We start from the raw sequence: 23957 nt of genomic DNA on the forward strand, positions 1-23957 counted from the left end.
TCTGGCAACATCCTACCCTTCAAGTTCACAGTTCAGAGGGGTAGCACAGCCATGAAGGAGAAAACAGAAGCAGGGCAGGGAGTTGGGAAGACCCAAATAAAACTCAAGGATCAAGATGGAGGAAGCCGGGCAGTCTTGCCTGATGATCGCTTCCTCCAAACTCAGATGTAAATTCTTTGATTTGGCCACCAATTCTTTCAGTTCCTTTTTTTCTGAGACAGGGTCTCACTACACAGTTCAGGCTGAACCTGAACTCTCTATGAAGCCCATGTTAGCCTTAAACTCTCAGGGATCCTCCTGCCTCAGCCTCCCAAGTGCTGGGATTGCAGGTGAGCACACCATGTCTGGCTCTCAATTTCCTAAGACTTCCATCAAAACTGTGAACCCACACACACACCAGTTTGTCCTGGAAACTCATAACTGCAAGTACCTCCTGGCTTGGTACTGGCCAAGGGGCTGCGAATGGCCAGGAAACCAGTCTTACATTTCAAAATGTTTTTTTTTTTTCAGGGTGTACCAGAGAATACAAAGATATTTAAAATGCAAATTACAACTTCACTGGCACTCAGTGATGCCAGTTCTTGCCAGAATACCCACCCTCACCCAAGGTTCTCTTTTTTTTTTTCTTTTGTTGTTGTTCTGAGACGCTATCGTTAAGTAGTTCAAGGCTCACAGTGATCCTCCTGTCTCAGCCTCCCAGAGTGCTGGTATTAAAGGCATGTTACCACACCTATCCTTTTTCATGTTTGAGTATCAGAAACCAAAATCCATATGGCTTCCTACTTTGTTTTTCTCCAGTGTAGAGTATGGGCCATATCATGTAGTCCTTAGAATGGATAGTTGTCTTCTTAGTTTCGAGGCAAAGCATGTCAGTGCAGCAGCAGAGGTCTCAGGGGAGCTCCAAGGTGCTCAGAGACAGGGAAGTCATACATCACAGAAGCTGTCCCAAGGTGGATGGATGCAATGGCAGAGGCATTTGTTGGTCTCTTACTCAGCAAACTGGTCCAAGAACTTGAGGTAGGCCTGGCGCTGGGGTGCACCAGCTGGAACGAAGTGGCCACCAGAGTGGGCTAGCGTAATGGCTCCTGGGAATCGGCTGGCCAGCTGCATACTCTCCTGAGAGGGGATGACTCGGTCAGTATCCCCAAAAACATGCAGCGAAGGCAGTGACAATGGGTTGTGCATAATAGGTTCTTTGAGGCCAAGCCCTCGGGGACAGAAACCAGAGATAAGGATGATAAATCGAGGCAAGGGAAATCGAAGATCACCAGCCTGGCCCAGGGCACACACAAGGGCTGCTAGTGCAGCCCCCTGGCTGAAGCCAAGGAGTCCATCAAAAGGCCCCAACTTGTCCAGTGCCTGTGCCACCGTTCCCAGGGCTTGCTCCAGGCCCCTGCACACCGTAGGCTCTTCCAGAGCGTTGAAAATGTCTGCCTCCTCCGAAAACCACCAGCCTCGGGGCTGCTCCTCCGGAGGGCAGGTCCCTACAGGCAAATGGAAAAGGATGGAAACAGGGCAAGGGAAACGGAGGAAACAGAGGGAACACAGGGAAGAGACTGGAGAAAACGAGGCGGGAATGAGAGGCTTAGCAGGGACCAGAGACTGATGAAAACGGAAGCCTGGGAGCTCAAGGCCAGAGTTCGCGCCGCAGACAAGGAGGGAAGAAAAGGGAGGGCGGGGCTTTGAGAGGATGTAAATGGACGAGGCAAGGGCAGGGCTCCTCTCACCGGAGTTTGGCGCGGTGCCCTCTGGGCCCGCCGCATCAGGGACTGGGTGGGGACCACTGAGACACACGAGCTCCGCGCGCCCCCGCAACGCCTTCCTCAAAGCGCCAGTCTTCTCGCGGAACCCACGTTCACTCTGCCGGAAACCCGCCAGACACAAGACCCGCAGGGGCCGCCGCGCAGCCATGTTGTCGGGCAGCGGGCTTCAGAGGCACCGGAAGCGGCGCCTCCCGGAGCGGAAGTAGGACAGCGAGGGGCGGGGCCAACGCCCGCACCGCCTTGAAGGCGGGACTCCACAATGCAGAGGGCGGGGTTGGGCCAAAGCAGAGGAAACCTGGCAATGGGAGACTCCTACCTGGGACCCAGGGCGGGTCTTCAAGGAGCCGACGGCATCACTTTATCGTCTCTGCAGCTGCAGCTCTTGCAAGCCGCGCCTGGAGAGGGGCGCATGGATCCCTCCTGCACCTGAGGTCGTAGATTTGTGTCAGCCCGGCTTCTGCGACCGCCTGTTTACTTCAGTGCATTTCCTGTTGCGGCCGCAGAGCGGCGGCCTCGGCTCATATGTCGCCAAGGAGACGGCGAACGCCAGGGCCGCGCCCATGGGCTGCCCTTCCTTCCTCCCTCCTTGAAGCCCGAGCTACCTTTCCCAGTTCGGCTCTGGCAGGGCCGTGGGGGGTTCGGTCGCGCCCGTGGTTCACTGTCCACGGCCCCAAGGAGCTGCCGGCGTAAAAGTCCATGGGGTAGGGATCCTGCCAGGAAATGTCCCTCAAGACCACAGCTGCCTAGTGTAGGAAAACCGGACAGCAATATTTGTCAACATTTTCTTGAGCCTGGATTATTGAATTTAATCCTTACAATGGCCTATGAAAGGTATATTATCCCCATACTGCAGAAAGGAGATGTGAGGCTCAGACAGATTGAGCAATTTGCATAAGGCCACACACAGCAAGAAAGTGGCTCAGCTAAGGAATTCAAGACTGTCTGAAGTCAGGACCTGTGAGCTATCCACCTCATTCCACCTCAGAGCCTTCTTTTTGGTACCAGGGATCGAACTCATGACCTTGCGTTTATCAGGCAAGCACTTAAGCCACTGAGCTAAATCCCTGGCCTCAGCGCAGTTCATTGATAGAATGAGGTACAGAGCCTATTCTCCCACGGATTTTCAAAACTTGATGTTACCTCATAGGGTGTCAGCAGTGGCTTGGGGAAAGCTGTACCCCAATCAATGGAGAGGCGAGGACATGCCACCTGCACCCACCTGGGAAGAGAAGCCTGATCAGACCTGAAACAGGGGTCTCCCTGCTCCTAGGCAGCATGCCAAAGAACAAAACAGAACCCCTAACATATCCATTAAAAAAAATTTTTTTTTTTACCGGTACTAGGGATCAAATTTATGACCACACACTTTCGAGGCAGGTGCTTAATGCCGCTGAGCTAAATTCCCAGCCCCTGGTTTTTTTTTTTTTTTTTTTTTTTTTGTCTTTTTCCTTTTTTATCAGTCCCAGGGATCAAACTCATGACTGCCTGCTTGCAAGGCAGCACTTATGCCGCTGAGCTAAATCCCCAGCCCCTGTTTTTGTTTTTTGAGACAGGGCCATGCTATATACATAGCTCATGCTAGTCTTGAACTCACTGTGTAGACCAGGCTGGCTTCAAACTCATAGCAACCTATGTGTTGGCATTACAGGCTTGTGCTACCAAGCCCAGCAATAATAGGATTTGTGAACGTTAAAGTAAAGATTATCACCTCCTACAATTTGGAAATACTGCACTGTTGCTTATTTTTTCCTGTTGCTTCCTTTGACTTCACTGGAGTCAGCTTACATGTGTCAGTATTTCCAGAACCCAATTTAGTACCTGGTACAGTGCAGGCACCACACACGCCTCAGACTCATCTCACCAGAACTACTGTGATGTTGCCTTGCCTCTGAGCCCAAGGAAAGACAAAGGAAGTGACCCGTGACCAAAAGTAATCCCTGCTGGGGAAATTCTTGGTGAACATTAAAATTTCATGACCATGAAAGTAATTCCCATTGACTACAGGCTTCGATCTGCTGAGCAGGACCTAGCTTTTAGAATCAAGCTAGGTAGAAAACTTACACATCCACCCCAGGAACTAGGCTGAGCTTGCTGGGGAAGATCTCAGAGAGCAGAAGCCTCACAAAGGGAAGTCCCAAAGTTTGAAGTCGAGATTCCAGGTGCTGTTTATGGAGAGGAAGGTTAAGCTGGGGTTACAATGATCAGCCAAAGCTAAATCCCTTAGCTAACTGGTTTTTCCAGCTGGGTTTTGGTCAGCCTTCTCCTGAGGCCATCCCAAACTCTCTGACCTCCAGGATCTTGGGACTGCCTTGACGGCCCAAAGTTCCCAGAATAAGACCCCAGGATTTGGCTGAGCGAGCAGTGGCTATGGCTTCCTGGCGAACAGCCTGCATGTGCTGGTGGTCATAGTGCTCTCTGGACAGGACTTTGCTGTAGGGGTCATATCTGGAAAAGAAGTTGCCAAAATCACTTGTGACAGCCGTTCCTAAAACTCTTGCCCCATGCTGGTAATTAGGAAATGAGGCTCCAGACAAGTACAAGGAGCACCAATGGGAAGATCAGTCCCATAGTTGCAGCAGGCAAAAGTTGAGAAAAGTCTTAGGATCTCAGTGTGAATAGTAAGTGGGCAACAGTAGCCCTGGGTTTAATGCCCAGATGCAGAACTCAAGAGCTTAGACCTTTGAGGCTGGTGCCATGTAGTGGCTGGGAGCCTAAAGAAGTCTAAATCTGTTGACAGGGAGGGAATTTTACCCCTCAATATCAAGTCAGCCCAGCCCAGCCCATACCGGTAAGCAGGGACATTGGGGTTAGCAATCATGACAGACTCCAAATGGAAGCGGCCATCTCCAAGATACCTGCAAGGATGGAAAGAAGCTGTTAAGTATGGTATGGGACAGCAGAAGAGGCCCATGCTGCTATATAAACATAGGGACAAGTCCTCATTTTCCATTCTGGGGCTTTGGTTTCAATTATGTAAGATAAGGAGTTTCCAGGTATAAGAGCACAAACCTGAAATCCCAGTACTCTGGGAGGCCAAGGCAGGAGGATTGCAGGTTCAAGCCCAGCCTAGGTGACTTAGTGAGACCCTATTCAAAATAAAAAAGGCCTGGAGATATAGCTCAGTGTGAAGGTGCTGAGTTTAATCCCCAGTACTGAGGGTGTTGGGGGAAACATTTGATTTGGATGCCTGTGAGACCACTCCCCACAATTATGTAATGCAGAACCTAAGTACTGCCTCACCCCAGCCTTCTAGGGTAAGAGTACAGGAATAGCCAAGGCCATGGTAAGGTCACTTGGGTCTCTAGACCGTCTAATTTGGAAGCTGGGGGACAGATCTTTTTTTTTTTCCTTTTTCTTTTTTCCGGTACTGGGGATCGAACTCACGACTGCCTGCTTGCAAGGCAGGTACTTATGCTGCTGAGCTAAATCCCCAGCCCCCATGGGGGATAGATTCTTACCAAGCTCAATATAGCATGGAAAGTAGCGTTCAGGGGGCACTAGGCTGAAAATAAGGGTTCAGGGTACACACTGGACAATCTTCCCCAAACCAGTTTTTGGGTCCAAGTACTGAGTTATAAGAGCAGCTGCTGTTTCTTAGACCTGGGTCTTCTGTGTTCCAAGCCTGAACTCAGTACGTGAAGTGCATGTATTCAGCAGCTCACCTAGTCCTGTCACATAATCTCCAAGATAATGAGAGCTTCCCCTGCTTTTGCTGTTTTGTTTTGGGGTGGGGGGCAGGGTCTCACTATGCAGGATGGCCTTAAACTTTAAATCCTCTTGCCTTAGCCTCAGAGTACTAGGATTACTGGTGTATACCACCATGGCTGATTTTTAATATTCTCATTTTATAGAAAATACAGTTGAGGTTAATGGATGTTAAGACACCTACCCAAAGTTAAGCAGCTGTGAAACACTATATTTGAGACTTGTCTGCTGCCAGGCTTGGATGCCAGCCTGTACCAAGCATGCCCTAAAAGATGCTATCCAACAGTACCTTTCCAAGCCATGGAAACTTCACAGTATGGAAGATAATCTGCTCATGGTAGCCATTTCCCTCTTGGAGATCACACTTTGTTTTATGAATAGTCAACACTCATGATACCCCTGCCCCAACATATACCTGGAAGCCCCGAAGGGAAGCATCTAGGAGCTCAGGGTTGTAGACACATAGACACATGGGGAATGCCCCTTGGGGAGCAAAGCTGGCAGGCCTGGGATGCAGAAGACCTGAATGTGGACCTATGTGGGTACAGCAGGCTTATGGGACCAGCATCCAAAGCCCCAGAGGCAGGACTGTGTCAGAGAGCGCCTCTCCCTCTTTCCCTGTCATTATTAGGAATGGGACTCCCCTCCCCAGTCCAGGGTCGGGGAGCTGTTGGCTCTGAAGCTGCTGCATTCACACAACATTAAGCATTTCCATTACCTAAAATAATTAGGCAGCAGGAGACATGCTGCTCCTGCTTGTTAGTTGTCTGGATGCTAAATTAATGGGGCTGCAGCCTGGGCGCACCCATCCATCTTCTCCAATTATATTCCCACCATTTCTGTCCCACCCTCACCCTCTCCCCACTAGGCCCTTTGATTCCTGTTCCACCTCAGGTACAGCCTTCTGAGGGTGAACAAAGCCTGCAGAGAGACAGAAAACTGAGGTCTAGTTCCCGTTTAGTCTGATCTTGCACGGTGACCCTGGGTGCAGCCTTGACAAGGTGAGGAGCTTCTTAGACTCAGTTTCCTCTCCTGTATGATGACCTGAGGTTCTTGCCCAGAATATGCTTCTAATGACTGTATGACATGGCCCCCAGTTTTTACTTACACAATAGCGTCTACCTCCTTGGACAGTCGGGGGGATGTGCAGCCCAGAATCTCTCCGGGGGACAAGGGCTTGCACTGTGGGACACTCACACGGTACTCAGCTTTCAGCTGTTGGGAAGCTGCCTGTAGGGATAATGAGGGAAGGGAAGCATGTGGCTCAGGAAGGGAGCTAGGGCCAGAGGAACAATGCAGACCACCTGGTATGGAGATCCAGAAACAGCCTGGACCGTGGTCATGGTTGCTCCATGAGATTCTAGGGATCCTCACTTCACTTACCTGCAAGGTTGACACAAACTGAATGGTGCTGACCAGGGCAAGAGCACTATCTGGAGGAAAGGTGAAACGGATAGAGTCCAGGAGGTGGGCAGTGTCTATCCGGATGTCCACAAAGACGTACAGCACCCGGAAGTCTTGTACTGAGATATCCATAGGAACTCAAGGGAAAGAAGAGTTGAAGAAACTATTTTTGGAAGGCAGGAAGAGCATAAAACTTGCCCCTGACTGGTCTCTGAGCATCCAGGGCTGTGGCTTCAGCCTGGGGGCAGAATAAAGTAGGGGAGGAAGGGGGTCACAGGTACCCTAGAAGCTCCTTCTCTGTCACTCAGCCAGAGGCCCAACTTGCTCTACAACTAAAAGCCTTTCAAACACACACATCTGGGACAGTAGCATAGTTTCCAAGGCAACCAAATAAAAAGCAAAGATCTACCTGCAGAGCAGGAAAACCAAGGCCATCCCAGAGACTGACAAATGTGTGGCAGGCTTGTAAGTGGGACAAGGAGGCACTACCATAAAGATTAGCATGTGGGGGGCTGGGGATTTAGCTCAGCGGCATAAGCACCTGCTTTGCAAGCAGGCAGTCGTGAGTTCGATCCCCGGTACCGATAGAAAAAGAAAAAAAAAAAAAAGAGATTAGCATGTGGCCTACCTCTTTGCCAGTTCAGGGGTCCCAGCCCACCATACCCAGACAGCTGTGGCCGTAGTGCACCAAGAAGTCCACTCCCAGAGCTCTCGCAGTAAAGTCATCCACACAGCAAGCCCCATAGGTCACATCACCCATCACCATCACTTCAGCCTCTGTGAATCTGCAGGGGTGCAAGTGGGGAACAATTGGGCAACAACAGGAGGAATGAGGTAGGAGAGAGCCTTAAATCTGTGGAGGTGTCTCAGGGCCCAGCTCCTCTCTCCTCTCCCAATTCCTTGGGTTGGCAGCTGCCACTTCTGCCAACAGAGTAGGAGGGGTGCAGCTGCCACCTCCCTCAGCCCTGGCAGCAACTCCTGGAACAAGTTGCTGCATGAGGATGTCTGTGCAGCACCCTGACTCCTCAGCCCAGGCTCAGACTGCAAGAGGAACCCCTAGCCCTCAGGCAGGCATGTGCGGGCCCCCAACATAGACCCTCAAAGGCCCTGACTCATCCCACTGAGGGTAGTGAGCGCGTATACACATGCAAAGGTTCTACTCTCCCAAACCCTGGCATTGTGATATGTGTGGGCATAAATGTATGGATATACAGCCTCCCTCTTGCCTGGACCCCCGCTACCTCCCCACCCATAGGCAAGGCCCTGTGTGCCCAGGATGGGGGGATCCATGCACAGCTCCCCCACAGCACATGGCACTGCCCACACACCATGCGTCAGGAAGAGTAGGCTCTGGCCAGCACACTGCCTTGGGATCTGCTGCCAGGCCTGAATCACTAGGGGACTGGGGTGGGTGGGGAAGACCCTGTACCCCTTGAACTTGCTAATGAACACAGCAAGAAGCCAAGCTCTTCTACAAAAGACCCATACCTGAGGCATGGAGCCTGGCTCTATGACTGGGCTCCTTGTATTCTCCTTGGGTGTGTTGGCTGTGGAAGGTGAGCTGCTGCCAGGCAGCCCCTTCCTCCACCCCTTCCCCAAATCAGGCTCTGCACAGAAGCAGATTATTCAGCTCCTTAGAATGCAGCCCAGGCTCTGAGTCAGTCAGAGCACTTAATTTTTTATAGATTAAAATGTATGCAAATTGGCCTGAGCCCCAGAGAGCATCCCCAAGGGGCAAGAGGGTGGGAGCTGGGAAGTGGGTCTGCCATACAGGGAAGGGGGAGTAGAGTGGGGGCAGGGCAGCATCAGGGAAGTGGGAGGTGCTCAGCATGAGATGACCTCCCCTCTCTTCATTCCCCCTCCCTCTGCCTGTGCTGGTTCCAGATGGCTGAACACTCACCCCCCTTCCAAGGATGGCTCATTGTGTTAAAGAAACTTAGAGTAAGCCAGGGTAGAGGGACTAAATACCTTTCCCTAGGCATCTTCACCCCTGCCATCTGTGCCCAACTTCCCTAAATGTACCTGAGAAAAAAGTATCATCACTGCTGCTGCACCCTCCTCGCAGCCAGACACCTCAACCCATTTCAGGATCAACTGTGAATATGCTTAGGTTCCTCCCAAGATTCTCCCACCTGCTCTAAGCCTTGCTTTGAAAAAAGAAACTAATTTCTTCCTCTTATCCTAATCTTCTTGGGAAGGGGAAATATGTACAGGTGTATAGGCTTCTCAGTACACTGGAATTTGGGGCTGGGGATTTAGCTCAGCGGCAGAAGCACCTGCCTTGCAAGCAGGCAGTCGTGAGTTTGATCCCCGGTACTGATAAAAAGTTAAAAAAAAAAAAAAAAAGACAAAACAAATACACTGGAATTTTTGTTTCAGATTGCTCCTTTTGTGTACATATGGATGGTTGTGGGAAGGAAAGGGTGGGGGCTGGGGATTTAGCTCAGCGGCAGAAGCACCTGCCTTGCAAGCAGGCGGTCGTGAGTTCAATCCCTAGTACCGATTAAAAAAAAAAAGTTTAAAAAAAAAAAAAAAGGGGGAAGGAAAGGGTGAAGGCAGAGGTCCAGAAGGAAGAAATATGGCAACAGAGAGGGCCATTATGAGCAAGGGAATGTCTTGGCCAGCTTCCTCTCACTGCCCCTAGCCTCACCTTTCCAAGATATCCACAATGGTACAGGCAAAGAGGAGGAGGCCTTCTGGCATTTGCAAGGCCACTGTAAGACAAAGCAGAGACAAGAGAGGCAGACAGTTAGAAGAGGCTGGATAGGCACATTGCCCATATCTGGGCCAGACATTGCCCCTCTCCAGCTTCATGTCTGAAGGCTCACCCTTCTTGGCCTGGGCTTGCTGGATCCTCCAGATGGTCTTGGGGATTTCAAAGTTGTAGTTGGAAGGTAGAGCTTGGATGGCTGCCTGTAGCTGGGGGTTATTCAGGATCTCAAGGGGGATCTGATTAGCCAAGCGGCCCCGAGTGGCCCGACCTACAACAAATACAAAGTCTGAGTATGTATCTAGCCTAGGACATAGCCAGACTCAGCTAAACTGTTAATCCACTAAGTTTAAGGGCCAGATTCCAGATGTTAGTGAGGTTGGTCCAGCTTTATTCCCCACCGAGTTAATCCTGAAGGAAGAGAAATAGTCCATTAAACTAAGAGAAAATCTACAACTAATTTTGTAATGCAAGATTATTGGGAATCAAAGACTAGAAGCCATGATGGGTTGTGATTCATCCCTTCTCTCAGGAGAGCAGAGGTGATAACAGAGGACCTGGGAAAAGTCCATGAAAACCCAAGAGTCCAGCCAGTCCTACCAATATGGGAAAATGTCCCTCTACCCCTAAGAGCACCTGATAGTGTTGAGATAATAGATAGGAGAAAACTGTGAGAAGTACTAATAGACTGCTGTCCTTAATAAAGAACCAGACTAATTGGTTAATTGTTGTACTTTTTCTTATATTTTCTTTCCTCTCCATTTAAAAGGGAAACAAACACCATGCACTGAATTGATTTAACAAATTCCTAGTTCCAATGCTCCTCCTATCCTCATGCTGGAAAAATAGAGGGTATGTGCTAACAACAAATGCTTGAATAAAGGAAAAGGTGTTGGTGCTCTTTAGTAAGGCTGTGGTCCTTAATCTGTACTCTTTTCTACAATACAGTTTAGTTCAAATCCCCCGTACAGTATCTTTTCTTTTTTCTAATCAGATTTTATTGGTACATTGTATATATAGAATGGTTAAATTCATCATAGAGAATTTGTACTTTGTACATTATTTCTTTTTCTTTCTTTTTATCGGTACCGGGGATCGAACTCAAAACCACGCACTTGCAAGGCAGGCGCTTATGCCGCTGAGCTAAATCCCCAGCCCCTGTACAGTATTTCTTTAGGCACCAGTTTGGGAATGGGAAAGGGTAAGAAATTAGTGTATTCAGTGACTATTTATTGAGCCTGTATTATGTGCCAGAACTTCTGCTATGACAAGATAGATAGGATCTTCCCAGACCTATGCCTGCATCCACCACATACAGGAGGAGTGAGTGTGGGAGGGGTGTGCAGTGGACAACTAGCCCGGTAGGCTGGGGTGCCGAAACAAGATTTAAATGCTATCATAGTTTGGTTTTGCAGTAGTTGTTTCAGAGTCTTCGACCATAAACCCAGCCCTTTTGGTCTATGTACAGAACTTGTTCTGACAGAACCATGTCCTTTGTGGTGTTTGGGGTATGGGAGCTGCTGTTGGTCTTAGCTGCTCAGTAAATTCCTGGAGCTCACTGTCACCTCATCTTTTATCATGCGACTATCATCCCCTGTTTAGATCAGTATGTAACAGAGTTACATATAATCAGACTGAGATCCTGAAGGGAGGGCTTATATTCGAGTTCTAGCGCAAGCCTAGCATTCAGAGGGCACTTGGTTAATGCCTGGGAAATGAAGTCACACTCATCTCTGAAAGCATTCCCTCAGAGCACACCGGTGAAACTCAGCTGTGCCGACCAGGCCCCTTCCCTCCCGGTCCAGTCCATCTCATTCGTCGCTCTTCTTGTATCTGTCTACCAGCCAAGTCAAGGGGTGTTTTCTGACATGAGGACTACAAGCTTCCTAGGAGGGGCTGCTCTCAACTGTGCCCTACGGCTTTGAAAGAAAGGACCGGTCCCCGGGGCTTTGATGACAGCGGCCCAGAAAGAGTAACAGAGACTTCCGGGTCTGGGGGTCGAAAGGCACCTCAGCCGTTACAGGCAGCTGGCCCTGTCCCTAAATTGGGGGCCTCACCCCGAGATGCGAGGTCTGGAGGCCGCAACATTGCAGCACCCACCTCTGCCAGGGGCGTTTCGGCTGCCCGGCTCCGCAGCCTCGGACACTACCAGCGCCGCCATCGCCTGCCTGACCACGTGGGCAACAAAAAGACAGCGCCTGAAGAGCGCCGAGTTTGCAGACATTGCGATCGATCGCCGATCGGTCAGCGAAGGGCGGGGATTCTCTCTGGGTGGAGACCAGAAAGGAGGAGATAGGGGCGGGGCAGTCGTACTCCCCTACATCGGCCCAGAAAGCTTGGACAGTTCCTCTTTAGGATCCCTAGTGGTCTTCGACCAATCGCAGTTGTCCTCTCCCAGCGACCTTGTCTGCCACCCCTCTTCCCGGGCCTGGCTCAAAGCTGATACTTCCAAAACAAGGGACCCTTATGAGCCTGTGCAAGCTCTGAAGGTCTCCCTACTGCTCCCTACTCTTACTCTCCTTTTGGTAAGCAGGGTAGTGCCAGCTACTCCACGTGACCACACTCCCTACTTCATAGGACTCCTCAGCACCCACTCACCCAGCTGCAAGTTGAGAGCCTGGGTGTGGATTTCTGGAGTGTCCCCGGTGCCCTTTCACTTTCGAGCTATGGTGGACAAGTTCACACAAAGGAAACTGCAGCTCTGTCAAAGGCAGGGAACCTGAGGGTACTTTTCTGGAAAGACAGGGCACCCTGAGGACTCTATTGTGTAAACCTTCAGAATTTTGCACATATTTTGTCCTGCTAGGCTGCCCCTCAGGCTTAGCCTTTCTCCTGATCAGTGGCCAGACTTCCTGGGGCCTAAAGTAAGCAGAACAGCCAGTGAGACAGCCTTGACCTTTGAAGAGCAGAGTACCTATGGAACTGACCCTCAAAATTTGCTGCATGGAGCAGCAGTATCCAAAAGCTGTTTGCCCACCCAGCCCTGTCACCATCTTCCTCTCTGCAGTGGTGCTGTGAGCATAGCTGGCCCTTTAAGGCAACTCTGTGGCCTCAGGCTCCCCTGGAGGCCCTCCCTGCTTGGAAACCCCTAATTAAGGTGCAGAGAGAAGTGAAAACAAGCAGTCAGAGACAGGCCCTGCCTGGGAGGCTGCCCAGAGAGGAGGGATGCTGCTGAGGCAGGCTGGAAGTGAGCAGCCAAGGAGAAGAGCAGAAAGGGTCAGTGCTCTGCTCCTCAGGCCACCAGCCTCGGGACAGGTACAGCTTGAACCAGGATTGGCCAGCATAATTCCAGGAATGCCCACCCTTCTGACTTTGACAAGAGTCCAGTCTGCATTCCACATCTCTTCTGGCTTCTCAGGACCTCCAGGAAGCAGGATTTGAACTTTAGGATCCCAGTACCTCCCCATCAGAATTTCAAGACCCAGCCAGTGGGCAGCTCTTAGTTCTGGCTTCAGCTTTGAGTTCCAAAGGGAAGAGGTTGGCTGGGACAAAGCAGTGGCTTCCCCCTAGCACGTGCTTCATCCTTTGGGGCCTATCCTTTTCAGAGGTGGAACCTATTCATGAGGAAGCCCCTTTCTCTTACAATATTGTCCCATAACCTCTGTCCTGCAAGAGCAGCCCTGGCTCAGGAGAACTGGACACCAAGAGCAGATGTGAGACTGGCAGTGCAGGACAGTGGGTGGGGGCTGCTGTTCAACTTGGGCTGAGGGTATCTCCATCTGTGCATGGGGGTCTCCCTTCCTGGTTTACTCAGCTGTCTGAGTAATTACCACCTGACAAGAAGGCTGGTACTCGGTACCTTGTACTTGGGGCCCACATTACACCACAACACCAGCCTACAGCCGCCCCCACCTCCTGGCTGGACTCCAAAGCAGCACCAGGCCCTCAGGAGGCCTGAAATAACTCTGCTTCTCACACTCACGCCTCCCAACTTTGCCTAAGATGTTGAAGTTTGTGGGACAGGGGTCATGGGGAAGCAGTTTGGGGAGATGCAAAGAATTAGCATATCCTGATTTAGATCCACATTTTATCACTGATTTGCTGTGTGACATTGAGCAAGTGCTCAACCTCTCTGAGCCCAAGTTTCATGGAGGACCACTGCAGGTTTCAGTGTCCCAGAGTTTAGCTCTGGTATCTGTCAGGCAGGGATCAGACATGGTGTGGGGCAGGATTGTGGGTGATAGAAGGCAACAGAACTATTTTACCTTCTGTTCCCCTGGAATGTTTTTTTTTTTTTCTTTTTTTTTCTTTTTCCTTTTTATCAGTACACTGCCTGCTTGCAAGGCAGAGGCTTATGCCGCTGAGCTAAATCCCCAGCCCCCTCCTGGAATGTTGATTCACCTTAGCCCAATGAACTCAGCCCCCGATTGCATCTCTTTTGTGCACTTTCTTGATTATGTGTCACCTCTTCACATGGAGCCAGCTGAGCTCCTTCACACATTCTGAGAAGATTTTGTGGGTCTTTCTTCTCCTGCTATGTCCTAAGTTTCTGGAAGTCCAAGACCCTATCCTTGGCTCAAAGCCAGCCCCTCGGTGTTACCGACTCTACATAAGAGTGCATCAATGATAAAAGCGTTCTTTTTGACCTATTACACCAAGTTTTCCTCCAAGGATAAGTATTATTTATTAGTTCTTAGCTTAGATGTCACTTGCTCAAAGCAGCTTTCCCAAGCGGTGTCAGCTCCAGAACAAATCCCTGATTTTTTTTTCTTCTTCTTTTTTTTAACCTCTCCTTCCAAAGATCATCATCACTTTGTCTGAATCTTTCTTATCTCGTTCTATTAGAATGTAAACTCCAGGAGGACAGGGTCTTTGTTTTTATCCTTAGCTACGTTTCCGGAAATAGTAGCTCCTGGCATAGTTGAGGGAATGATTCGGCTCACTCCTTTTTCTCCCTCCGAATCCCTCCTATCCTGGACCAGTAGGGGGTGCCGGCCTCCAACAAGGATCTTGCTCGGTTATGAACCTTCTCTACACCCAGCCCAGAGGGCCCTGTGTGGGACCGTTTACTAAGCGGCACCTCCTCCATTTTCTGCGAATCTCGGGGTGGGGGTCTGAGGAGATCAGAGATGAAGTAGCCCACTTGAACCTCACATTGGTCCTTTCCTATGGTGTTTGCACTGGACCTCCCCAAACGCTTGCTTCCCGGCACCTCTTCCCCAAAAGAACCGTGTCCTAGGACGCGGGATGGGGAACGTCTGGGTTTGCTGGAGCTGTTCTGGGCAAAGAAGTGCCGTCGAGCCTCGGAGGGGGAAAGGGAGGAGGCCAGAGAGCGGATAGGACGGAGTTGCGGACTTGCGGCCCGGGCTCTGGGTGGCGGTCCTCGCGTCCCAGGCGGTCGGTAGGGCTCACACTTCCAGCCGCTTCTCCTGATGACCTCCAGCCGGGAAGGGCGAGCTGGCGGGGGCTGGGCTGCGAGTGCGGGCTCCGAGAAGCCTGCGGGCCCTGGAGGGGCGTTCAGGGGCCCAGCAGACCGGCCGGGAGGCTGGGGCAGGTAGTTGGACCGACGCGGGCCGAGGACCGTCCCCGGGGGCGGGCGCATCGAAAACACCTTGGGAGGCGGCGCCGTAAGGCTGAGCGCCGCTGCCCTGGGAATAGGACGGCTTTCGGCACCGCCAGCTGAGAGCACTTTCATAAATTTTGTATGGGAGGCGCTCCGTGAGCGGGGGCGGGGAGTGAAGCGGGAGGGAGGGAGCTTGAGAGCGAGGGAGGGAGTGAGGAGGAGGAGAGGTGGGGGAAGCCGTGGGGAGGAAGGGAGGCGCCCCGCTCCGCCGCTCGCTCGGTCCTGCAAACGCGCGCCGGGCGCTTTCCCGGGGCTCGGCTGTGCGTGCGAGCGCCCTTTTGCAGCAGCAGCCGCGGCTGCTGCCCGAGGGGGCGGAGAGGAGGGGCCCGCCGCCGGCAGGCCGGCCGGGGGGCGGTGTCCCCCTCAAAACCGCCTGCAAAGTGCTCCGGGAGGCAGAAGGAGGCCGCCGATTCCGTGGAGCGACCGGTTCGCCCTGAGGCTGAGCGAGCGCACCGAGCTGCCAGGCAGCGCCGCGGTCGCTGGCGGACGCCGGTGCCCTCGGCGCGGGCTTGGGCTCACCATGCCCCTGAGGGGCCGGGCCGCGGGGCACCAACGGATCCCCGGCTTGCCCCCGCCTCGACGCGCTCGGATTAGCTGCAGCTGGCGCCCAGGGATTTGAATCTGGATCCCGAGAGGGAGTGCACCTAGGCCGACCTCGGAGCGGCAGCCCCGCGGCCAACATGCTTCGCAAAGGTGAGTTGGAGCCGTAGGGGCAAGTTGGAGTCGGATGCTCACGGGGGCAGCGCTGTGAGCCGAGGAACCGTCCAGCTCCTGGGCTCGAGGTCCAGCAGGCTGCTCCCAGCGAGCTGGCTGGCTTTGTCGGACGCACCCACAGAGGAGCTGCTGCTGAAGCTCAGTCTCGTCGGTGGCCTGTGGGGAGGCACGGGTTTGCTCCACGGACAAAATGGCCAGGCCTGGGGTTCTGGCTCGATAGGTCAGTCCGAGACCTGAGTGAGCGATTTGTAGTGAAAGGGAAACTGGCCTCCTGGGACCTTTGCCTTGCCATTGTAAAGTTTTTGTACTTGCAGCCTCCAAACCCCCGCGCGACTCCTCCTCTGCGCCTGCCGCTTCTGCAGGCGAGGTCCACCCGCGCTCCCGTGCGGCCAGCAGTCAGCCACCGCGTGGTCCTGCGCTCACCACGCGCCCTAGCTCTCCGGGGGGCCGGGTCGCGGGCACCTTCCCAAGCTGCCGCCTGCTTTGTCCCAGGGACGATCCCTGGGCGCCCAGCGGCGGAGGGTGGGGAATAGCAAGCGCTTAAAGTCCAGTTCCTCAAACTTTCTTTATGCCTGGACTGGAGGGACTTAACGGCGAGGGCGGCGCGGGCAGACTGCGCGGCCAGTGCCAGCTCAACTTGAAGAGAGCTGGCTCCGTAACCACCCCACCCAGACTCCCGGGCAGTCAAGTACCTAGCAGCAAAGTTGGCGCGGCAGCCGAGGAAGTCCTTGCCGCGCCCCCACGTGGTTGTAGTGCAGGGTGCTGTCCCTCGGGGCCAAAGGAGTGCAGGTGACCGCGCCAAGGGTCCGCCGGCCCGCTATTCCCTGCTCGGCCTCAGTGTCTGCTTCTTTCCCCTCCCAGTTCCCAGCTGCCTATGACACCCTGCCAGGACACCGCGGGTCTCTGGCTCGGGCGGGGTGGTGGACGAGCCTGGGTGCTTGTAGCTGACTGCCCCCGCGGTGCTGGAGCCAACAGAACCTGGAGCCCAGGTTTCAGAGGGGCCTGATCCCTGAGCTCCGAGCTCCAGCCTTAATCCTCCCCTGTTTCCATGGCAACAGGCCGAGGTGTCGTAAGCACAAGAGTCTGACCTCACAGCAGGATGGGAAAGGAGAAAACAGGCAGGGGTAGGTGGCTGAGATGAGAAGTGAAGCCCTGAGATGGGCGGAGAAAAGTAGATGTGATGGAAGAGACTCAGATAAGCAGGTCAGACGGGTGGATGAAGAACAACCTCTTCCCAGGGGCAGGAAAGGCTGAGCAGGTACCAGCCTGGACCATCCTTGGAGGCTTGATTGCCCTGTCCTGTAGGAATAGTCACAAACTTGTGTGTGACTTGTGCCCTCCACATGTGTCCATGCAGTGTGGGGTGGGGTGGGGTGGGGGAACTGCTGCCTTTTGCTGTGGTGTGGAAAAGGTCTCTGTGGCTGATTGGAGAAACTGCTTCATGAATACACCGGTTCCTTTCCCTGTTCAAAGGCACTTTAAAAAGTCCTTTTGCCAATACAGACAGGAGTGCCTCTGCACAGAGGAGGCTCTTTTTACAGAACTGAGCACAGACCTTGGTCTGAGAAGCTTGGATCTGGAGCATGCAAGCTTGCCCCAGTGGGGAAGGTTTCTCAGGCGGTTTTAAAAGGCCGCCATGTCTGGGCTGCAGATCTGTGATGGAGATAATAGAGAAGATCTAACATCTCATGTCCCATTTGGTCTTTTGTCTTTTGGCAGTTTACAGTTACCAATGAGCCATGAAGCAGCCCACACACTTTATTTATATGGTTTAGGGGCTCAGGGAGGCTCCAGCAGGCACCAAGAGCTTTCCCTCCCATCCTGGCTAGCCAGAGGCTCAGCTCTGGACAAGCCCAGTATATTCTGGGGGCTGCTTCCTTGGGAGGAGGCTCCTTACCCTGCTTAGGAGGTGGCCATTAGAGGCTTGGCAGTCACATGTGTTTGCCATTTGGACTGTTTTTCCCTTCCTGCATTGGTGGTGGCCCACCAGGGAAGAGGATTGTGTGGATTGGCCTGAGGGAGGCAGAGGACAAAAGCCCTTGACTGGGCTGGGCTGGGCTGGGCTGGGCTGGCGTAGCTTGGAGACTGCCACTGGGACACTGTGTGGGTAAATGGTTTTGTTTTGGTCTGCACACATGTAGGGGACACTCAGATTCTCTGTGTAGATTCTACGTGTGTGCCCACAGTCAGAGGTGTGCCTTTGGCTAACATGAAGGGCAGTGGCCATCAAAGTTTCTGCTTCAAGAATTGTTCCCAGAGGCTCCAAACAATGTTATGGGATGAGTCGAGATGACTGTTACCTATCAGATACACGGTCTATATGGCAAGTTTAATAGTTTATCATTTGGAAAAGAATTTCAAGGATAAAGAAAGAATAACTTTCTCTAGACCCTGTGGGAGGGGGAAGAGTAGACCTTGGACCATAAGAGTCATCTCTCTGATTCTGATTGTCCCCTGGCAGGCCATTGGGGAGTGGGTATCATCTTGCACTTCTTAATGAATAGACTCTATTGGTCTTAGTCCTACCTCTGTGAACCAGAAGAGCCCCAATGGGATGTAGCTGCTGACAGTGCTGGTAGCTGAAAGCTTCGACAGCTGCTCTGCCTGTTTCTCTATCTTCTAGCCTCCCCTGGCAGAACCAGGGATATAAAAAGCAAGCTTCTGGTCAAGAGATGAGAAGCAGGCAGGGCAAGTAAGGCCCTGAGCCATTCAGCAACATCCAGGAAGGAAGACAGCTTGCCGGGGGTTTCGCTTTGCCAGAAGTGGCCCGCTTAAGGTCAGGATCTATGGTTTTCATTTTTAGAGCTATAAAAACAGAATGCAAATCAAGAGCCTCTGGGCTAATACAGAACCTTTCCTTAAAGTTTTTGTCTTGTTAAGCAAGGAAATAGAGTGCCAAATAGGCTTTGTTAAGTGGCAGTCTAATTAATAATTTAAAATCTTGTAGCTGTCTTTCATTAGAATTTATCTGTACATCAACCACAAAATCAGTCAAACACACTCATTTATAAGTTAATGCCATCCTTGAATAATTCAGCAAGAACTAGATTAAGGCCTGCAACCCAGTAAGATGCATTTTGTTCTCTTGGTTTCCATAGCTGATGGTCTGGTCTGGTAGCTGAACTGGGCTTGTCCTTTATGGGAAGAAGGGAAGGGAGAGGGAAGGAGGGCCCGTGATGCTGTCAGGTGGTTGTGGATTTGAATCCAGAGGTTCTCTAGGTGGTCAGACTCTTCCTGTGGTTATGTATGAGCAGGCTCCATCTCTATCTCTCTTTGAGGCAACTGGGACTCAGAGCTATTGGCTAACAATGGCCCTGTTAGCTCCAATGGAGGGAAGAGAGAAGAGTTTCCCACAGATGGCCAAGATTCTCTTTCTTGCTAGTGAGGAAGTGTGACCAGGAAATAGGAGAGCCTTTCTCAAGAGGGCTGAGATATGAGGCTTTTTAGCCCAAAGCCAAGTGCTAACGAACAGTCAGTCTTCCCAAATCCACTTTTGTCCCAGTTAAGGAATGTGACCTGCTGGAATCAGCTTCACCAAAATGCTTCCTTCATTTGAAGTTTCTAGTATGCTGCTTCTCTCCTCAAAGCTCCTGGTCCTTATGCCAAAATGAGAAACTTAGGAGCACACTAGGACATCCTGATAGAGAGGAGAGGCAGAGCTGTAAGAAAAGCCCAGGCATGCATACTTTCAGCAGTGGCCAGAATAGGAGCCAGGACAGCAGTGCAGTGTTCTCCCTGGGAGTTCAAACATAGACGATGTTTTTTGGTTCAGTTCTTTTTTTTTTTTTTTTTTTTTTTTTTTTTTGTCTTTTTTGTTTTTATTGGTACCGGGGATGGAACTCATGACTGCCTGCTTGCAAGGCAGGCGCTTATGCCGCTGAGCTAAATCCCCAGCCCCTTGGTTCAGTTCTTGTCCAGTCAATATGGGGCCAGTGCTTCACTGCAGTCTTTAAGTCTGGTTGTTGTTGTTGTTGAGGAAAATGTCCTGCACCCCGACTGCCAGCATGGGCACTGTTTCCTCCACTGCAGGAATTAGCCCCAGAACTTCTGGTCTCCACCACAGCTCACCAGCCCTCTCTGCCAGCCCTCCAGAGGGTTAAATGGCACTGTTTTGGAGACCAGAGAGGGAACCACATACACTAGATGCCAGAAGAGCTTCTTGGCCAATTGTGAAAAGAAGTCTCAATAGGCAAAAGAAAAGGCAAAGAAAAGGGTAGGTGTTTGCCTCCTGACCTGAGGCAGACTTGACAGCAGATGGAGCCAAGGAAGGGGAAGCTTATGAGATGAATCCAGCTCTGAGCTCTGGCTACATCTTTGGAATTGAGGCCTGAGAAAGGACAGAGAAGTTCAATCTGATGAGATGAGAAGGAGAGGGCAGGATCTTGAAGGATGTCAAGAACAGATCTGTTTGGTACCATCTGCAGTAAAGTGGTGGTTAAGGTTAAAGCAGAAAGGAGATGACAGGGAGGGAACAGATGGCCAAGGAAGCAAAATAGCTGGTGAAATGGGAACAGAGCCTCCAGGGACAGCAGAAGGCAGGACCTCCACGATCAGTGCCGGAAGCAGCCCTTTCCTTGGGTGCAATGGCCAGGCCACCTTGGGTGGAGATGAGTCAGGGGGAGGAGGATGGCAGGAACACAGTGTAAAAACTCCCACAGGACCTGGGAGGAAACCGAGAAAATCACTAGCTCCACAAGTAGGGTACCCAGGTGCAGGGACGCTCATAGATGTTGATGAGCAGGAGTGAGGAGGAATGACTCTACAAGGTGAAGCTGCTGCTTCGGGTCTCACAGAGCATGGCTAGCTGAGCCTGCTGGAGGGAGATATGCATGTGGCTGGAAACAGGCGGCAGGAATTGGGCTGTTCTTTCCACTTTGCCTTATACCTACTCATGGCAATCCCTGTCCACTTACTGACAATGGCTGATTGATTTACAGATCACTTCCTATGGGCCACGCTAAGTATCCCCATGTCTTATCTCACACAATCTCCACAGCCCCCCTTAAGCTCTGCAAGAGTTTATTCCCCATTTTAAAGATAAAAGAACTGTCCAATGTAGCAGGGCATGACTGTAATCCCGGCTACTCAGGAAAGTGAGGCTGGAGGATCACAAGTGCGAGATCCTATCTTAAAACAAAAAGAACTGGGAATGTAGCTCAGTGGTAGAGTGCTTGCTGACCATGGACAAAGCCCTGGTTCAGTCTTTGGAACCACACTCACACAAAATGAGGAAACCGAGGCCCAGTCAGATGCAATCTCTGGGTCACTTAACTGACAAACTGCTGAGTCAGGCCTGTTTACTAGCAAGCCGGTACTTTCTTTCCTTCTCAACCCCTTGACTGCACTCTCTCAGGTACCTATCTGTCTGATTTCTATGACATTTATTTTTTGGGCTGCTGAATCGTTAGTGTCCTGGTAGTTCCCATGCACTCCCTTCTCGTGTTCCTCCAGGAGGTTCTCTTCCTGGATCCTGGAGCCCTAGTCATTGCCTCACATTCCTGTCCTGTTCTTCTCTGTCTACTTTTGTGTCTTCTGTGCAGATTTCTTTATTATGGACAGAGATGGGACAGTAGGCCAGGCACCTTCCTTCCAACATTCTGCCCCTAAGAAAGGTCAAGGCCTTGTCTCATTTCAGGGCTGGGCCTTTCCTATAGATTGCTGTCCCTGGCTTCCCTTCCTGGCTGACATGATGACTGGCCAACAGGGCCACACCCTACACTGATTGATGGTAATCTAGAAAGCAACAGCCCCATAACACACTGCCCAGGTGGGTGGCAGCTAGCAAGTTGGTCGCAGCAGATCCTCCACCTGCACCTGCTCCTCTCCTCCATGGCCCAGCCCTATCCTGCCAGCCAGGATGGCACTCACAGGACTTAGAGTCCTGTCATGGCTGAGCCCCAGAGAGGCCAAGTTTTCCAGCGGTTCCAGCGATTAGAAAAGAAGGTAGAGTCTGGCTGATGTTAGAAGAACGGAATCCCACTTTGGTGTGGAGGCTCCTCCATAGTGGTGAGGTGGTGTCTCCTCTTACAGATATGGTAGGTGCTTCCAGGCCTGAGGTTACTCTTTGCAGTCAGTAAAATTTGGAGACCAAACGGCCCACAGCCTCTGCTATCTGATTCACAGGAGCCACTCTGTATTCCTCTGTGCTGGCACAGCTAGAGCGTTGGCACCATACAGAGTGTATGTGTGCATGCATGTGGGGTGAGCAGAAACATGCCTGGGAAGCATGCAATAGTCTCCCAGAGTGTGCACATCACAGGTCCACCATTGCAGAGTGGTGCTGCCCAACTGCACTGGAGCAGATGTTGGCTCTCACGCCCTCGGTCCACTAGCATGGCTTGGTGCCATGGCGTGCTGGTGAGCCACTTGGTGAGGGGCCCTAAGAGTGGGCGGGCTAGCACTGTGCAACACATGTCGGGAACAAAGCTTGGTGAGTGGGTGTGCGGCTCACCCTCGCGGGGAGTGCGTGAGCACGACTTACCACACGTCTGCCAGGGGACGGACCACTTTGGCTTCCAGAGAGGGGCCTCTTGGCAGTTTATTGGGCTGTTTCCAGAGGGTAGTAGTGTTGTGGTGACAGCTGCATCGGGTCTGCAGGAAACTGAGCAAAAGGCTTCCCTGAGTCAGGAGAAAAGCTGAGCTCTCCACTCTCAGCCCGTGAAGGTGGTGTAAAAGTTTACTTCTGCCTCCCACATTGTCCGGACAGAGTCTGCCATCTCTCCCTGGGCACCAGAGCCAACTCATAGTGAAGGAGGCCTTTGCATATGCTTATGTAGAGAGATTCATGAGGCCCTAGGGGGAAATTGGCATTCTTCTTACGATGATTTATTTATAGGGCGAGTGGATGATGGGCTATGGAGGCTAAGGTGCCTCCATTAGTGAGAAGCACACAAGGCCGGAAGCCTTGCTCTGCATTTGACATTTAGTGGGACGACTCCTACCAGGGAGCTGCTTTTTCTTTTAGAAGGTTTTGCCTTTAATGTTCTATTCATGGGCTTGCCTGGGCAGGCTGGGGGAAGAGAAGGGCGGGTGGGAGATGGGCCAGCCAGCCTTGAGAGAGGCAGGCCTAGGGAGGCCACAGGGTGGCCAGCATGAGGCAGACCGGACACTGGAGGAAAGCGGCCCTGTGCCTGGGCTGCAGGCAGCCTGCTCCCTGCTGCCTCTCATCAGCATGTGCTGCATAGGAGGTGCCGTGTGTGCACTTTCCTGTCTGTTCCTTTCCTCTAACTGTGGGGCTCTGCCTCGGGCACAGCCCTGTGGCAACCTTGGCTTTGGCTGTGCTCACAGGCCTTTCCTTCCTGGGGGCTGGGGCCTCTGGTAGGAATACCTCCAAAGTTAGGGCTGGGTTTGCCTCAGCTCTCTCAGTTCCAGGCTGGGTTCTGGGGCTGATTCTCCAGGACCTGAGCATGTCTCTTCTCTGGGCCTCAGCTTACCAACCTGAAATGTGACTAGATGAATAGTCTTTTAAATGCTTTTTAGCAGCAGAATAGTCTTTTCAAATGCTGTCCAGTGTCGAAGCCCAGAATATAAAATACATAAGCACAGGATGGCAGCCCCTGCCAGGGCTGGGGGAGGGGCTTTCTCCTTTGTCCTCGTGGCCACCCTGGCTGCCCCTTAAGTTTGGAGACACGAGAGGCCCAGTGGCTCCTCTGAGGTGGACAGTACACAGGGGAAAGACCACTAATGTGCTGATAAACAGGGGCATGAGGTTTGAGATCTGGCCTCTGCTTGGGGTAGGCTCTTTCTTTTTTTTTTTTAATTTAATTTAATTTAATTTTTTTGTCTTTTTCCTTTTTATCGGTACCAGGGATCGAACTCACAACTGCCTGCTTGCAAGGCAGGCGCTTATGCTGCTGAGCTAAACCCCCAGCCCCTAGTGTAGGCTCTTTCTTCTCTTCATTTTGGACCCTTGCAATGGCTCAGCTCTTTCCTCTCAGTGCCCCAGAAGGGAGTGTAACACTGGTGACCTCCTTGCCTCCACTCCCCAAGCCAGAGTTTGACTTTCTTTCCATCAGCCCCCGGTTCCCAGTCTGGCTGACTGTAACCCTTACAGACACTGCTCTTACCTCGCTGGCCTCTGTGGGTCACACTCAATCCC

The 23957-nt window shown here is 52.0% G+C and overlaps 3 protein-coding genes across 6 annotated transcripts in view; 1 reads left to right on the forward strand and 2 right to left on the reverse strand.

Moving 5' to 3' along the window:
• Positions 1–480: 480 nt before the first annotated feature.
• Ovca2 (OVCA2 serine hydrolase domain containing) lies at positions 481–2073 on the reverse strand. The gene is made up of 2 exons (XM_005003548.4): positions 1728–2073; positions 481–1484 (listed from the first exon to the last, which is right to left on the reverse strand). The coding sequence occupies exons 1-2, from the start codon at positions 1909–1911 to the stop codon at positions 988–990; spliced, it is 681 nt and encodes a 226-aa protein (XP_005003605.2). The 5' UTR covers positions 1912–2073; the 3' UTR covers positions 481–987.
• On the reverse strand, positions 1301–11839 carry Dph1 (diphthamide biosynthesis 1). Of its 4 annotated transcripts, none has more exons than XM_003469534.4 (13): positions 11683–11839; positions 9701–9853; positions 9523–9586; positions 7536–7657; positions 6852–7009; positions 6577–6698; positions 4550–4618; positions 4052–4208; positions 3825–3925; positions 2904–2982; positions 2366–2506; positions 2080–2189; positions 1301–1484 (listed from the first exon to the last, which is right to left on the reverse strand). In XM_003469534.4, the coding sequence occupies exons 1-12, from the start codon at positions 11804–11806 to the stop codon at positions 2100–2102; spliced, it is 1380 nt and encodes a 459-aa protein (XP_003469582.3). In that variant the 5' UTR covers positions 11807–11839; the 3' UTR covers positions 1301–1484; positions 2080–2099. The 4 variants fall into 4 exon arrangements, with proteins under 4 accessions (XP_003469582.3, XP_063105721.1, XP_023420797.2 ...); XM_063249651.1 differs by having other exon boundaries at positions 11640–11732; XM_023565029.2 differs by lacking the exons at positions 9701–9853; positions 11683–11839 and having other exon boundaries at positions 7501–7657; positions 9523–9587.
• A 3529-nt stretch (positions 11840–15368) lies between these two features.
• Rtn4rl1 (reticulon 4 receptor like 1) overlaps positions 15369–23957 on the forward strand; it is a 66878-nt gene continuing 58289 nt past the window's right edge. Inside the window, exon 1 of the mRNA XM_013152293.2 lies at positions 15369–15838. Coding sequence (XP_013007747.2) covers positions 15826–15838 — 13 coding nt within the window. The 5' untranslated portion in view covers positions 15369–15825. The remainder of the gene's footprint in view (positions 15839–23957) is intronic.

Source organism: Cavia porcellus, unplaced genomic scaffold, assembly GCF_034190915.1.
Source record: "Cavia porcellus strain 051 isolate PalLab524CR breed Dunkin Hartley unplaced genomic scaffold, mCavPor4.1 scaffold_6, whole genome shotgun sequence".
NCBI classification, from domain to species: domain Eukaryota; kingdom Metazoa; phylum Chordata; class Mammalia; order Rodentia; family Caviidae; genus Cavia; species Cavia porcellus.

Excerpts from the sequence above, each read along its gene's own strand:
- Ovca2 (XM_005003548.4), bottom strand. The coding sequence starts at position 1,911 with ATGGCTGCGCGGCGGCCCCTGCGGGTCTTGTGTCTGGCGGGTTTCCGG. Across the intron at positions 1,485-1,727 it reads GGGCACCGCGCCAAACTCCG|GGACCTGCCCTCCGGAGGAG; the intron begins GTGAGAGGAGCC and ends ATTTGCCTGTAG.
- Dph1 (XM_003469534.4), bottom strand. The coding sequence starts at position 11,806 with ATGTCTGCAAACTCGGCGCTCTTCAGGCGCTGTCTTTTTGTTGCCCAC. Across the intron at positions 6,699-6,851 it reads AGTTTGTGTCAACCTTGCAG|GCAGCTTCCCAACAGCTGAA; the intron begins GTAAGTGAAGTG and ends TTATCCCTACAG. Across the intron at positions 4,619-6,576 it reads AAGGAGGTAGACGCTATTGT|GTATCTTGGAGATGGCCGCT; the intron begins GTAAGTAAAAAC and ends CCATCCTTGCAG.